General features: G+C 48.6%; 1 protein-coding gene across 2 annotated transcripts; it reads left to right on the forward strand.

The window, feature by feature from the left end:
- Positions 1 to 856: 856 nt before the first annotated feature.
- On the forward strand, positions 857 to 14,928 carry LOC138176325 (zinc finger protein 805-like). Of its 2 annotated transcripts, XM_069107138.1 has the most exons (5): positions 857 to 1,131; positions 10,692 to 10,824; positions 11,790 to 11,930; positions 13,644 to 13,770; positions 14,690 to 14,928. In XM_069107138.1, the coding sequence occupies exons 3-5, from the start codon at positions 11,898 to 11,900 to the stop codon at positions 14,848 to 14,850; spliced, it is 321 nt and encodes a 106-aa protein (XP_068963239.1). In that variant the 5' UTR covers positions 857 to 1,131; positions 10,692 to 10,824; positions 11,790 to 11,897; the 3' UTR covers positions 14,851 to 14,928. The 2 variants fall into 2 exon arrangements, with proteins under 2 accessions (XP_068963239.1, XP_068963240.1); XM_069107139.1 differs by lacking the exons at positions 10,692 to 10,824; positions 11,790 to 11,930 and having other exon boundaries at positions 858 to 1,131; positions 14,690 to 14,926.
- The last annotated feature ends 222 nt before the right edge of the window (positions 14,929 to 15,150 follow it).

Raw genomic sequence — 15,150 nt, forward strand, 5'->3', positions numbered from 1 at the left:
CCTCCCCCAATTTAGGATTGGGTCACCCTTTCCCAAAACTCAAACCTTACCACAGGGACCCAGGAGTCCTGTCTCCCTGCCCCAGCTTTTGGTTAGATACTCAGTTCTTCCTTCACACTAAGCCTCCCATAAAGACACAAAGTTTTGCCTGTCCTGAGGACCCCACTTTGGTATCAGGAACCATATCTCCCACCTGGACCCTCAGGCCCTGGGCTGCTTCCCTATCAGATCCCAGCACTGGCTGCCTGTGTCTGGTCTCCCTTGAGGGAATCCAGGCCTAAGCTCCCCCAGAGGGCCCCAGGAGCCTCCCCAGGTCCTAGTCAGACCCCAGGACACAGTCCTCCTGCTGTCCCAGGCTCGGTGTCCCCCTGGATCCCTTCTGTCCCTGCAGTATCCCTGAGCTCCCTGCCATGAGCTGGGTTAGAATGTCTTCCTCCCAGCCCCCACCTGTGCTCCCCTTCCTCAGGCCTCCTGCTCCCCTGCCCCCTCTTCTTTCAGAGCCCTCAGGCCCCTGCCAGGGGGCTGAATCCCAGACTGGATTTGGTCTCCCAGCCTCAGGCTTCCCCTGATCATTCCCTGGTGGCTCCATCCCAGAGCCCTCCCTGTCCCCAACCTTCCTAAGCCTCCCTCCTCCCTGGATTCCACACTCAGTCTGGGATGTGTAGATAATGTATGAGTGTATTAGAGAGGGGAGAGGGGGTGGGGGGGGGCAGAGGACCAGCTGGGGGGAGAGCTCTGAGTCAGTAGCCGTTGAGGCTCTGACTGGTCTCATCCCACCTGGGATCCCTGGCCCTTTCTGCCTGTTGATTCCCTGGGGGAGGGTGGGCAGGGGAAGGGGACAGAGGAGAAGGAGCAAGAGATGGAGGGAAGGAGCCAGAGAGGGTGGGACCATCTCCTTTTCCAAGCCCTGTCCTACCTCTAGGTTGGAGTCTCTGCCCTGAGGGGAGGGCCTCCCCCTCTGTTAATCCTCCATAGGCCACCCTCCTGCCTGGGAATAGAAATGAAGGCCCTCTGACCCTCTGGGGTCTTTCAGTCTCCCCAGCTCAGCCTGCAGAGGACCCAGGCCTGGCCCAAGCGGGGAGCCTGGAGCCAGAGGGAATGGCCCCTGGGAGCTGCAGACCCCCAGCCCAGGTGAGTGCACCTTTCTCAGACTGGCCAACTTCAGCTGGAGACAGAGGCCATTTACAGAGACATAGAGGATTGTGAATGAGGCCTGCAATCCCCAGCCTAAAGATTGTTTCTTTACAAAAATAGGCCTGAATTTGGAAAGAGCAGTAACTGCAATGTGCTGCTCTCTCTTTCTGTGCTTTGAACTACTTCTTGGCACTTTGCTATCTAACCACCAACTGTCCGCCATCCCAGTAACTGCCCTACTGTGTGCTGTTTTTTTAAGGTTCCCCTCATGGTCCCTCAGGCACAAGGATGACCACTTCACTCGTTCCTCTGTCCCGTGGGAGTCTTCTCTTTGCTCCCTGTATCCATCCGTTCCCCACATCCCTAGAACTGCTCCCCCCCCCTTTGCCTCTTTGGCCCAGCTCTCCCTGCCAGACCTTGAAGGCAGGATGTGCTGCTGGCCTCCAGGGTCCGAGCTGCACCAACACTTTATCTGTGTGGTGCAGGCTGACCCCTCCTGTCTTGTAGCTGGTTTGGCTCTCTAGGTCACAGTGAGAGGCAGTGAGGGTTGAGAGGAGCAAATACTGTGAGCTGGGGTGGGGGCAGGGTCCTGGCCTCCTGCGTACTCTGTTGGCTTCTGGGTCACCCTCACAGGTTCCCAGGCCCTTAGCAGAGCTGTTTGCACCAGGCCAAAGAAAAGAGTTCCTTCTTTAGCTGTTAGTGTATTAGCATTTGTGAAGGGCCTTCTTTCATTAGAGAAGATGTAGGGAAAGGGCTGAGTTTGGGGAGCTGTTCAAGGTCCTGGGAGTTTTGTTTTCCAGTGGGGGGAGTGGGGTCCTGAAGAAGACACTCAGTTCTTGTCAGAGAGGCATCAAGCTCAAAGGCAAAGACAAAACAGAATGACGTACTTTCTCCTCCAAATCCACTTCTCACCATCTTCCCAGCAGCCCTCTGTGGGAGGTGTTCTTATCATCTCTTTTCACTGTTCAGGAAACTGAGGCAAACAGGTTCAGTGACTTATCAGGGTCACACAGCTAAGTGTCTGAGGCTGGATTTGAACCAGGATGTTCATGATGTTCTACCATTTCCTAGCTCCCCCAGCATTGTCTCAGTGTGCCTGTCTTCCCACAGCCCCTCCAGCACTGACTGGTGCCATTCTTTATTTCCTTGATCCATTTTGCAGAGTATGCGATGCAGCCAGTGATATTTTGCTTTATGTTTCCCTTATTAGTGGCTTGGAGCTTTATTCCTGTGGTTGGGAATACTCAGCTGTGCTTTCCAGAGTTCTTTGTTCATCTTCTTTGACCATTCATCTATTGGGAAATGGCTATTTGTCGTTGTTTTTGAGGTGTTTCCGTCGTATCTGATTCTTTGTGACACACTTTGGAGTTTTCTTGGCAAAGATGTTAGAGTGGTTTCTGTAGCAGCAAGCACCATAGCATACCCAGGATGGCTGCTAGCACAGGTTTTTAGTTCTGATTTTCCAAAGGAAAGCACCTCAAAATGGGTTAACAATCTTATTTGAATCAGTTAAACATTTATCATTTACCTAGTTCAGGGGAGAAAGTCGGCACCATGAACTTCAGAGAATACAAACAGAAGTTACAATAGAAAATAACACAATTTAGCCAACAGGTCTCCCAGCTGTCTGACCATTACATCCGTGCCTAGTCAGTTACCAGAGAGGGAAGCGCCAACATCTGGGCTTTCAAAGCCGGGGGCTCAATGGCTGCCCAGAGTCTCATCCGGCCAAATCACACAACTCTTCCCAAAGTGAGCCCCCAAGCAGAACCTCACATCAGGGTCTATATAGCCTTCTCCTGGCTCAGAAAACGTCACAACCCTCTTGACCTACTGCCCAATCACAGAGCACCAAGGTGTGGGCTTTCCTGAAATACAAGCCTCCCGCCACAGGCTCCAGGTGACCACATTCAGCCCTTTAGGGGGCAGAGGATATTTTCAAATCAGGGAAGGTTCTCAGAGTCCCTTAAGCTTATCAAGGGGCCTGGGGGCAGGGGGATCTTCAGATTCCCGTTACAGTTTGCTATTTCCTTCCCCCAACTTATTTTGTAGATAAGAACCTGAGGCAAACAAGCTTCAGTGACTTGTCCAGGGTCACACAGCTGGTACATGTCTGAGGCTAAATTTGACTCAGATCCTCCTGACTCCAGGCCCGGTGTTCTGTCTACTAAGCAGCCTGGCTGCTTTTGGCTACTAACCTTTTTAAAGTAATATTTCATTTTTTCCCCAATGATATACACAGACATTTTTTATTCCTGTTTTGAGGTTCCAGTTCTCTACATACCTCCTTCCCTTACCCTTCCCGCAGATGACATGCCATCATAAGTAGGTTATACGTGTGCAGTCATGTAAGACACTTCCGTATTAGCCACTTTGTGAAAGAAAACTTCAACCAAAGGAAAGAAAGTGAAAAATAGTGTGCTGTAGGTCTGCATCAGACTCAATTGGCTCTTTGTATGGAAGGGGGATGGCATTTTTCCCCATGAGTCCTTTGAAGTTGTCTTTGATTAAAGAATTGCTGAAGATAGTAAGTTTTTCTCTGTTGTTCTCCATACAGTGTTGCTGTGGACAGCATTCTCCTTCACTTCCCTCTGCCTCAGTTCATGGAAGTCTTTCTAGGTGTTTCTGAACTCACCCTGCTTCTCATATACCACAGCTTGTTAAGGCATTCCCCAGTTAATGGGCATCCCCTCAATTTCCAATTCTTTGCCACCACAAAAAGAGCTATTATAAATACCGTTCTCGAAATGGGTCGTTTTCTCTGTCTTTTTAAAAAATCCTTTGTGGATACCACCTTACCAGTGTCACTGCTGAATCAAAAGTATGCACAGTTTCCTAGCTCTTTGAGTGTATTTCTAAAGTGCTTCCTAGAATGCTTGGGTTCGTTCACAGTTCCACCAATTGTGCATTAGTGCCCCAGTTTTCCTGCTTTCCTCCAATATTTATAATTTCCCTGTTCTGTTTGATTAGCCAATTTAATAGGTGAGGTGGTTACATAGAGTTTTTAAAATTTGCATTTCTCTAGTCAGTAGGGATTTATAGTATTTTTACATGACCACAAATAGACTTGATTTCTGTCCCTGAAAACTGCCTGTTCAAAGCCTTTGACCATTTAGCAATTGGGTCATGACTTGTGTCCTTACAAATCTGACTCAGAGCTCTATATATCTGAGAAATGAGACCTTTATTAGAGATACTTGCTGTGAATTTTTCCCCTGTTGTCAGTTTTCCTTTTAATCTTGGTTTTATTCATTTTGTTTCTGTAAAACCCCTTTTAAATTTAATACAGTCAAAATGAGCCATTTCCCATCTAGTAATGCAGTTTATGGGGGAGTTCATTCTGTTCATATTTACCGCTATGATAACTAACTGGGTATTTCCCTCCCTCTGTCCTGCTCTCTCACCTTTCACCCTGTCTCTCCTCACCAGCTTTTTGCTTCTGACCAAAGCCTCCCGCAACCTGCCCTTCCTTCTATCATTCCTGCCCTCCCCCACATCCCTGTACCTTCCGGTTTTCTATAAGATGGGGGGTGGGCACTGAGGTCACGAGGGATACAATTTGGAACTCAAAACTTTAATAAACAATAAACATTTAAAAATTTTTAATATGTAATTGGAGAAAAAAAAGATATTTTTTTGAAGCGTAAAAGAAAAATAGACTGTCTCCACCATTCTGCAGTGCACCATCCACTGGTTACCGTCATTCTAGAAATTTGGAATCTTTTACCTTGACAGTGTATTTTCCACTATGTACCCCCAGCTGATGAGGGTGTGAAAAGAATAAGCTTTAAATCAGTTAGTATTTAATGACTTTGTTTTGTTTTTAGTGTCATTGCAGAATTAAGTTCCCTTCTTTGGGAAAAGCTAGTCCCCACAGCTAAGCCACACTGACATCGATATTCTCCTAAGTCTAGGTCACCTCTAGATTTAGGGAATACACACACCGAGAAGACTTTATCATTTAGTAGCAGATCATTTAGAGTCAAACACGTGTCTGTGTAGGACCAAAATCATCATGGAATTATAAGACTCTGCAGAGGCTGAATTCCTCTTTCTGGCTGCTGGAGGAAGGAGGCTGGTGAGAGCTCAAGGTCCTCTTTCCATGCTTAGGGGATTGGCTCCTTTCCATTTTTTCTTCCCCTGGAGGTTAAGTCTGAGTTGAGAAGTGTCATCTGCTCGGTTTGGGTTTCCTTTCTGGCAGTGGAGGATGGGGTGCGGCGGCTGGCTGCCAACCACAGGCTCCTCTGTCCCATTCTTCAAACTGTAGATAGATGCCTTTGAAGTAATATTTTGGTTGCAAAACTCGCGCTTCAGAGCAGGGACTTCTGGGGAAATCTCTCTTGGACAGCCTGGGTCCTGAGAACCCAGCTGGAGTAAGTGGTCCCATGACCTGCCTTGTCCCATTGCATCATGTTCAAAACACGTTTTCTAAGATTCTTGTCATGTTCTTCATCTTCTGTTATAAAAATGAGCTCTGCATATGACAGCTTTGCCACAAATTACCAAGGAATTTCTTGACCTTGCTCACAGATAGCCTGTCAGCTGTGATAATTCAGTCAGTATCTTGTAGCACATTTTGGACCTCACATTAATTCCTGTTTCCCATAACTAATTTTGAATTGATGCCTACATTGTCAGAGATAGTCCAGTGCTTGAAAGTTTGCCAAGAAAAACGTGGAGAGCGGAGGTATTAGACTGACTACCAGACTGAAGGCCTCAGAGCTGTTGTGCTGACCTCACTGTTGTATGCCTGTGAGAGCAAAACATTTACAGTCCTCTGTTTTGAGTGGGATGGTATGAAAACCATCTTTTACATCAATTACCCACCGGTGCCCTTCCTGTGGTATCGTAGCAGGGGATGGCAATCCAGGTTGCAGACTCCCCATAGTTTCCATTCTGTCATTTACCTTTCTAAGATCAGTTCACATTCTCCAGTTACCTGATTGCTTTTTAATTGCAAAAATAGGAGAATTCCAGGGACTAGTAAATTCCTCTCTATGTCCTGCTTGTAATAACTTTCAGACGGTTTCCTGAAGGGCGTTAATTTTTCCTAAAGTAAGTGGCGCCTGTTCAGTCCACATAGGGGCCCTTCCAGGTGATTCTAGGGGCCTGTATATACTTTGGTCTTGTCCTTTTCTCAGCAGTGGCCCTTATCCAGAATTTTGAGTTTGGGTAGGTGTGGTTTGTATCACTGTTCCCTGTAATGTAATACCAAGCAAAGGCAACTTCCCAGGTTCAAAATACCAGCATAGGTGCTCTCTATTTTATTCAGTAACAAACCCAGAACAGAGAAGATCAAAACATGACATCATTCAAAATACAGCATTTACTAAGTGTGATTAAATAATCTCCAAGTACTACCCCACCCCAGGATCTTCCAATCATTCAATCAATTACAAAGTCCCTGTTCTAAATACTTCTCCACCCCTAGGCTATACCTTCATTTAGTCCACCACAAAGCCCCTCTTCTCAAATGGAGATTAGTTTCCAAACATAGGTAAAGTACCTTCATTTGTCAATCACAGAGCACAATAAGGTCAAAAGTTCCCCACCCCCAGGATCACAATTGAATCTACCCCAGAGTTACATCAAGTTTAAACACAGCACTTAATACCCAAATGGAGGTCTTTTCTTCATCTTGACAGGCAAGTTCTCAGCAATCTTAGTTCCTGGGGAGACAAGGCTTAGCAAGGCCATAAGATACATTGCCAGTCCCTTCATGAATTTATCCTCTGTCTGTAGAACAGTCCTAGAACCCCTGAACACATTAGCAAAGCCCTCTCCCAGGATTTCTGTAAACATACAACAAGAAAATCCTTCTTCAGGGCTTCTGAACCAACAGAAAGGCTCCCAGACCCCTGCAACAACAGCACTGTCCCTCACCAGTGGACAGTATTCACTCTGTCTGCAGGACAGTCTCCAGACCCCTGCAACAACAGTACTGTCCCTCACCAGTGGACAGTATTCACTCTCTGTCTGCAGGACAGTCTCAGGCCTTCTTAGCGAACAGCCAGGTTCCAGGACTTCTTCAACAAAAGGACAGTCTTTCACCAGTGGACAAATCTGGCAAAATAACATCAAAACAGACAGACAAAGTACCAGCAAAACAGCCATGTCTCCTCAGTCCTTGGCAGCTCAGGGGGCAGGTCTCAAAAGTCCAGGGCAATTCAAAGCGGCCACCAGCAATTCTCTCAGTCTCTCTCTCTCCACGAGGTGCTGCTTCCAAAAAGATCTTCCGCCTCTCTCTTGTCTCTCCAAATCTACGTCACCAGCTCCTCCCAGTTCAGGACTTTCTTTTCACATCAACAAGCCCATCCCACAGGTGGGATTAACAAACTCTGGGTTTTAACACAATAAATTTGAAAACCAAGCCAATACAGGGGAATCTTTAATTGCCATTACTATCACATTCCCATGGCCTGCAATGAATCTCTTCCCCATAGATTTACTGGCAATGACCCTAATATGCATGATTTAAATTTTCCTCTTTTTCCTTCTATTTCCCACGTGAGCCATTTTTGCACTTTGCCCAGGCATTTTTACCTCTCCTATGCCCTGTAAATGGTGCATTGTCCCAATTTAGAGGCCATGCTTGAAAATAATGTTGTTCGGCAATGACTGACTTGTCTGCCCTGGTGTCCACCAATCCTTCAAATATCTGACGTCTTATTCTTAGTTTTAAAATGGGCTGCTGATCAGTGACACACTGATTCTCTTATGCTTGCTGGCCTGTGCTGCCAGACTCTCTACTACCTCTGACATTATTTTTCATTTTTTCCACATCTTATTAAGATTAATTGTGCTGTTCTCCCCCTTTTTTATAAGGATGACTCAGTGAGGCTGAACAGGCACAAGAACATGAATTTCTCCAAGATAGTCAGAATCTCGAACTCCTACCTAAAATGAGGCCAAAATGTAAAGGCCCATAAATGCCTGTCGGTAGAGAACTGACCCCCATTGAGTCAGAAGTTCGATAGGACATTCAGGAGGAGAGGTCGAGCCCTGCTCGCTCTGCCTGGGATAGAATGGCATCGATTTGCTGCCCTGAGCTTCAGTTCTGGTAAAAGGGCTTCTCTTCCTCTACAGGGACTGGTGTTGTCATGTGGAGGGCGGCCCCCGAATGGGATCGTTGTCCTCCTGGGTTTCTGAGCAGCTTTCCGAAGCCTAGGGCACGCATGGCACACTTGATGTGCAGTGGCTTGAGATGCTGTCTTCTCATGGGCCCTGTTCTTCCGCAGGTGTAGCAGCGCATATGACACTGCGAGCGTCCCGTGGCTGCAGCCATGCAGTGGCATGGAAAGCAGAGGTGCCAGCACTTTGGCATTGCTGTATGATTTCCTCCTCCTGTGCCCTCCTGCATCCTCATTTGCATTTTCCCTGGCTAGTTCAGCTAATAGTATACTGGAAAGGTCAGTGTCAGAAACGCTTCTCTTTATTGCTTCCGTTGGGCGATTTAGAAAGTCTGGAAAGGCCTCTGGAGGTCCTTGAATGATTTTTGTAAAGGAGGATCCGTTTTTCCAGGTGCTTTCATCTATGCACTTTTAGCTGCCTTCATTATTTGCTCGTAAGCTGTTGATTCATATCCCAGTTGAGTGTGTCTTATCTCCCTGTCCCTGTGAGTTGTTCGAATGAAATCTGAACCTGTGTTCTAGCATTTATTCTAGCCTGTTCTTGTCAGGCTTCATAAAACTCTGCCTTCCACACAAAGTAGTGTCCTCCATCTAAGGGGGAATTTGGCACATGGCTACTTGAGATAGCTTTTCTAAGAATGATTGAACCTAGGGGCGATTTGGACCATATTCAGATGCCCTATGGCTTAATTCTTGAAGGTGTTCTCCACAGGCCTGTCCTGGATGATTTGGATCTGAGGTCTCTGTTACAGGTAGTGCGCATTACATTCCCAGGGGAACTTCCTTCCCTCAGCCTCCTGCTCTCCTGAGGGCTGCCTGTCTCTTGTCTAAGGGGGGTGGGGACATGATTTGACTCTGGTCTGTGGGGTGCTGGCATGCTGCAGATGCAGTGTTCCTGGGCCTTCAAACCCTCCTCCTCTGTGATCTCTCACTGTTCCTTTATGCCTCCAGCCACCTCCTCCTGTTCATCTGTCCCTGCAGCCATGCTGCTAGAGGGACCTTATCAGGGGGTTGAAGGCATGTCTTTAAAATATCACAGATTGAAAAAGTGGACACGGGAAAACACCTGAGCCAGCTTCCCTTAGTACTCGCCCATCTGTTTACCTCCTGTTTCCCATTTCTTTAAGTCAGTGGTCCCTTCTTGGGGAACCATGGACAGCATGTCTGTACCACTTGGAAGAATTCTTGGAGCTGACTGCTAGCAATTACCAACCCTCTTCTTGTACTAACCCTTTTGAACAGTTTTAGGTGAAATGTGTGGTCTCTACTCCCTGATGGCACCTGCCTCATTCTTGGTCTTCGCTGTGTGCTTAAAACCATAGGTCAAGACTGAGCGGCCGCAGTCTTCATTTCTCTCTGTGCCTGGTGCTTTTTATTTATCTGACTTTTTGCTGTTGTTACTTTGGCCAGTGACCGCCCCAACCCTAAGACAGTGGGGGTATATTCTGTCCTGATGAGACACTGGATTTGCCTGATGTGACTGTATTCTGTGTGTGTCCATGCCTCCAGGGACCCTTGTCCCCTCATCTTAATAAGGACCCGATTCTGCTGATAGCTCAAGGGCCAGGTGGGAGCTTGTCAGTACAACTTCCTCTGTTCATCTCCATTTGTATGCGGTAGGGAGGACAAAACTTTCCCACGAGAAAATGTTGTAGAGAAACACAGAGTTGCAGACAATGTTGCTTCCTCACCACTCCCACTTCCCGGCACTTCTCCCCCTTCTGAACCCATTGTTATCTTGGTCAGCATGGTCTGTTCTCAGCTAGAAGGCATGGAGGGAGGGGGAGCCAGTATCATAAGATAGGCAGCCCTCCAGTAGCACTTTCTAGTAAGTAGTTAACTTTCTAGAAAGTAGTTAACTTTCTGAGGTCATCAGCCCTTCAGCCTGGGACAAGTCACAAGATGGCTTTAGCCAACTCGGACCCCTCAGTTTTTGGCCCTCAACAATAACAAAACTGGCTACATATTTTTGAACAACCTCTATTTTGCACCTAAGCTCCTTCTGCTGTGAATCTCTTGGGAATCTGAAATCTGCAGGTAGCTTCTTCCTTGTTCTAGCCCTCAGTACTAGGACACTGCCACTTCTTTCCTCTAATAAGAAATCGGGTGGTGGCGGCTTGGGGGAGGAGGAGGAGCTCTCAGAGCTGGCCAGCCTGGGGTGGATTTTGGGGGCCTGGGAAGGGTCTGTGGCTGGAGAGGGCTCATCCCAGTGGCCAAGGCAGTCCAGGTGAGGGAGGAGAGGCAGGCAGGGTCCTGAGCTCCTGCCCTGGAGGTGATTGGAGGAAAGGGCCCATCAAAGGGCCTCAGGGGTTGGGCAGAGGGTGGGAGGACCCTCCCAGAGGGGGCCCCCTGAAAACTGGAACTTGGGCAGAGATTGCTCTGCCTTCTTCCCTTGCAACTGAAGGATCTCTGTGTTTTTCCCTGGAGCTGAGCTCCCTCTGCCTTCTGGAAGCAGCTGTGGGTGCAGGTCCCAGGCAGATCTGAGCCAGTCCCGCATCCACACCCACAGCTCCTGCCTTCTGCTGCTCTACCTTGGGTCTCATCCTCATCCGACCACGTGGTGAGTGTCCTCTGGGTTTAGCAGGGACCTTGCCGCTCTCCCAGGCCTGGCTGTTGGATGAGCTTCCTGCCACTGGCTCTTTCCAGACTCCCAGGGACACCCTCCCCAGGTTTATCACTGGGTCACTCTTTACCAACATTCAGCCCTTAACCACAGGGACCTGGCAGTCTTGTGTCCCTGCCCCCAACTCTTGGTTGGAGATTCAGTTGTTATTCCTTCAGACCAATCCCCCTGTAAGGATCCAAAGTTCTGCCCGCCTTGAGGACCCCACTTTGGATGAAGGAACCACAGTTCCTGCCCAGCCCCCCTCACCTGGAGCCGTATCTTCTAGGCTGCTTCCCTATCAGATCCCAGGCCCTGGCTCCCTGTGTCTGCTCTCCCTTGAGGGATTCCAGGCCTAAGCTTTTCCAGAGGGTCTCAGGAGTCCTCCCCAGCTCCTAGTTAGGCCCCAGGACACAGTCCTACTTTCCCAGGTTCAGTGTCCCCCTGGAGCCCTTCTGTCCTGAAGCGTCCTTGAGCTCCCTGCCATGAGCTGGGTTAGAATGTCTTCCTCCCAGCCCCCATGTGAGCTCCCCTTCCCCAGACCTCCTGTTCCCTTACCCCCTCTTCTTTCAGAGCCTTCAGGTCCCCTGCCAAGCTGAAGACCAGACTGGATTTGGTCTCCCAGCCTCAGGCTTCCCCTGGTCATTCCCTGGTGGCTCCATCCTAGAGCCCTCCCCATCCCCAACCTTTCTAAGCTTCCCTCCTCCTGGATCCAGCAGTCAGTCTGTTGTCCAGTGAGTGTGTTGGGGGGAGGGGGTGCAGGGAGGGCAGAGGACCAGCTGGAGGGAGAGCTCTGAGTCAGGAGTCACTGATGCTCTGACTGGTCTCCTCCGACCTGGGATCCCAAGCCCCTTCTACCTCTTATTTCTCTGAAGGAGAAGGCCCTCAGGGCAGGGCCTGACCCTTTGTAAATCCCTTTGTAGGCCTGTCTTCTGACCTGGAAGAAAAGAGTAATACTCTGCCCCCCTGGGATCCTTCAGCCTGCAGAGGACTCAGGCCTGGCCCCCGCAGGGAGTCTGGAGCCAAAGGGAATGGCCCCTGGGAGCTGCAGACCCCCAGCCCAGGTGAGTGCATTGTCCTCAGACTGTTCCAGCATCACTCAAAGACACCGTTTCCATACACCTGGAACATTGTCTGTTAGGCCTGCAATCCCCTGCCTAAGGATTGTTTCTTTACAAAAACAGACAGGAAATTCAAATCAGTAGTAACAACACTGCCCTGCTCCCTCCTTCTGTGTTGTTAACTACTTCTTGGCACTTTGCTGCCCTACTGTGTGCTATTTTTTTAAGGTTCCCCTCATCCTCCCTGAGGCACACTCCTTCCTCCTGCCCTGTAGGGTCTTGTGTTTCCCCCTGTATCCATGCCAAGCACCTCTCCCCCACTTCGCCAGAACTGCTCCCCCCTCCCCTCTGCCTCTTTGCCCAGGCTCTCCCTGCCAGACCTTGAAGGCAGGATGCTCTGCTGGCCTCCAGGGTCCGAGCTGCACCAACACTTTATCTGTGTGGTGTACATTGTACCTCGTTTGACCCTCAAGGGCACAGGGAGGGGGCCAGGAGGGTTGAAAGGAGCCAATATTATGACCTGGGTTGGGGGGCAGGGTTCCTGTCTCCTCCATGCTCTGGCCTAGTGTTTCTGGAAAAAACGGCAACGCAAGAAAACAGGCTAAGTTGGCTTCTGGGTCGCCCTCAGAGGTTCAGTGGCCCTTAGGAGAACTGTTTGGACCAGGCCACAGAAAAGAATATCTTCTTTAGTTGTTAGTGTATTAGCATTTGGGAAAAGCCGAGGGCTGTCAAAGGATGACCCCACATGGTGTGTGCCCCCCTCAGAGAATGGCCTGTGCCCTGTGAGCAAAGCAGAACTGCAATAACTCAGAAGTACAGGAAGAAGTGCAAATTCAGAGCCATCTTCACCCCAGGTGGTCACATGGATGTTTTGTGTCCGACCTCTCGTAGGGCCTTTTGGGCCCCGTTAGTCTGATCATCCATGGACAGACACACCTTGACCCTGATGTAGGGATGTCATTTTGTCTCTTTGAGCCCAAAAAGGAACAAAAATGACCAACCATAGTAACTAAATATAATAAAGAAATGCATGCTATTGCTGAATGAAAGTCATCATGAGGAAAGGCATGAGATGTTTGGCCCTGGCCCCTCACACCAGGGCAGCCTCAAGCCCTGAAAGGGACAACAGCTAATTCTGCTTTACTTGGCTGGAAAGTCTCATGTCCCTCAGTTCAGTCCTGATGGTAATTACTGTGACTTAATGGATCGTTTCTTTGATCTAGAGAAGACGTGGTTTCAGCTTCTCAGGAAACCAGGTAGATCTTTTCTTTCTCTTTCCTCTCTTTTCTATAATCACACAGACATTCCTCTCCCTTCCCAGAATCCCCTGCACATGTGAGCTTCTCACACACTCTCCACAGAATCTGAGAAGGAAGGAATTCCCATCATCTCCTCTCTTTCTCCTCCCCAGATCCTCCTGCCCCACATTCCAGTACATACTTTCACACATATTCCACAGGGATTCACATCCCATAGTAAGAACTTTTAATCTTTATTCCAACTCACCCAGTCAAAGGCTTTTTTCAGCATTCCATTGGCTTCTCATTGACTCTGGATTCAAATGTTGTCTCTGACACTCATGAAATAAGTGAGTAAATGGCACTGAGTAAATCCCCTCTCTGTGCTTCAGTTTTCTCCTCTTGCTTGAGGAAGGTTAGACTACAAGAATTCTGGAGTCTCCTTCAAGTCTAAATCTTGTGACTTTTGGTGATGCAGGAGTTGGTGACATTTAAGGATGTGTCTGTGGACTTCACCCCAGAGGAGTGGGGCCTCCTGGACCCTCCTCAGAAGGAGTTGTACAAGGAGGTGATGCTGGAGAATGCCCGGAACCTGCTGTCCCTGGGTAAGGACGCTTCCTCTGTTCACTCTCAATCTGCTATCAGAGGGAAGATCTTCATTCATGAGTGTGCTGGTTTTCAAGCATTTATCAGTGACTAGAAAGGGAAATGACCTAGTCTCCTGTGTCCCAGAGACAGGGTCCTCCTGCTGCCTGGTTTTCCTGTAAAAGGTCAGTACATTGTGTGAAGAGAAGCTGGAGGTCTCCTGGTTGCTCTGAAGCTGTCTGTTACCAATTCTAGGCAGCTTGAGATCCCAGATCAGATCAGTGTTGAAGTATCTCAGGTGTGGACGTAATCCCACATGATATAGTCCAGCCTCTCCCTGGACATGAATTTTGTCTGCCAAGTCTCTGAAATCTGCTCAGGCGGCTTTTCCCTGCACCCCTTCCTCTTTGGGAGGGGCCAAGTATTCAGGACATTCTTCTTTGTGAGAAGCCTCAGTTTGAAGCTCCCAGTTATGCGTAGTAGGGCACCGTTTGTCCTTTATCTTCCTTTACATTGTCCCAAATTCCAGCCCAGGTGGTGGGAAAGGAAGGAAGGGAATAAGCATTTCTGTTCAACTGCTGTTCTCCAGCTCTTGTGCTAAGTGCTTCCTTTGCAGTATGTTGTCATTAGGTGATATATCATTATCCCCATTTGACATTTGGGAAACCTGCAGCAAACAGAGGTTAACTGAGTTGTTTAGGAGCACACAGCTAGAAACTGTCTGAGTCTGGATTTAAACCCTGGCTTTCCTGGCTCCAGGCCCAGGGCTCTGCCCACTGCACTACCAGCTGCCTCTAATAATGGGAGAATAAGCCAGATCTGTGCTGACATGATGGAGTGATTCTCAGAATGGAGTAGCTTTACATGCACACTCTTTTCCCTAAAGAGACCTAAGTTACAAGGTTTTCTCCATCCTCATCCCTGATTCCCCTTGCCCAGGGCTGCCAGTTCCCAGAAAAGATCTGATCTCTCATGTTGAGCAAAGGGAAGCCCCATGGCTGCTGGAGGAAGAAGCCCTGAGCAGCTGCCATCCAGGTGAGTCAGGGGAAAAAAGGCATATGAAAGCTGTGATGACAAGAGGCTTCCACGTGTGGGGGTGAAGCAAGTGCTGGATTTGGGGGCAAGAGGACCTGAATTGGGAATATTTTGGGGGGACCCTTATAGCAGTGAGACCCTGGACAAGTCACTGACCCCTCAACCTGTTTCCTCATCTGTAAAATGAGGGATTTGGACACCATGGCCTTTCAGTGCCCGTCCAGTAATAAATCTGTGATCCTATAAACAGGCATTGTTTGGAATCTGGGGCAGGAACTCTCCTGAAAGAGTAAAAGGGGTTCGGCTTTCCAATATGGGTTCTTTCTTAGACCTTCTCCAAGTCAGTGAGAATTTATAAAGTGCCT

The sequence above is a fragment of the Petaurus breviceps genome, unplaced genomic scaffold, assembly GCF_028583685.1.
Source record: "Petaurus breviceps papuanus isolate PSGF00001 unplaced genomic scaffold, PetGlider_PUasm1.0 85748, whole genome shotgun sequence".
In the NCBI taxonomy this organism is placed as follows: domain Eukaryota; kingdom Metazoa; phylum Chordata; class Mammalia; order Diprotodontia; family Petauridae; genus Petaurus; species Petaurus breviceps.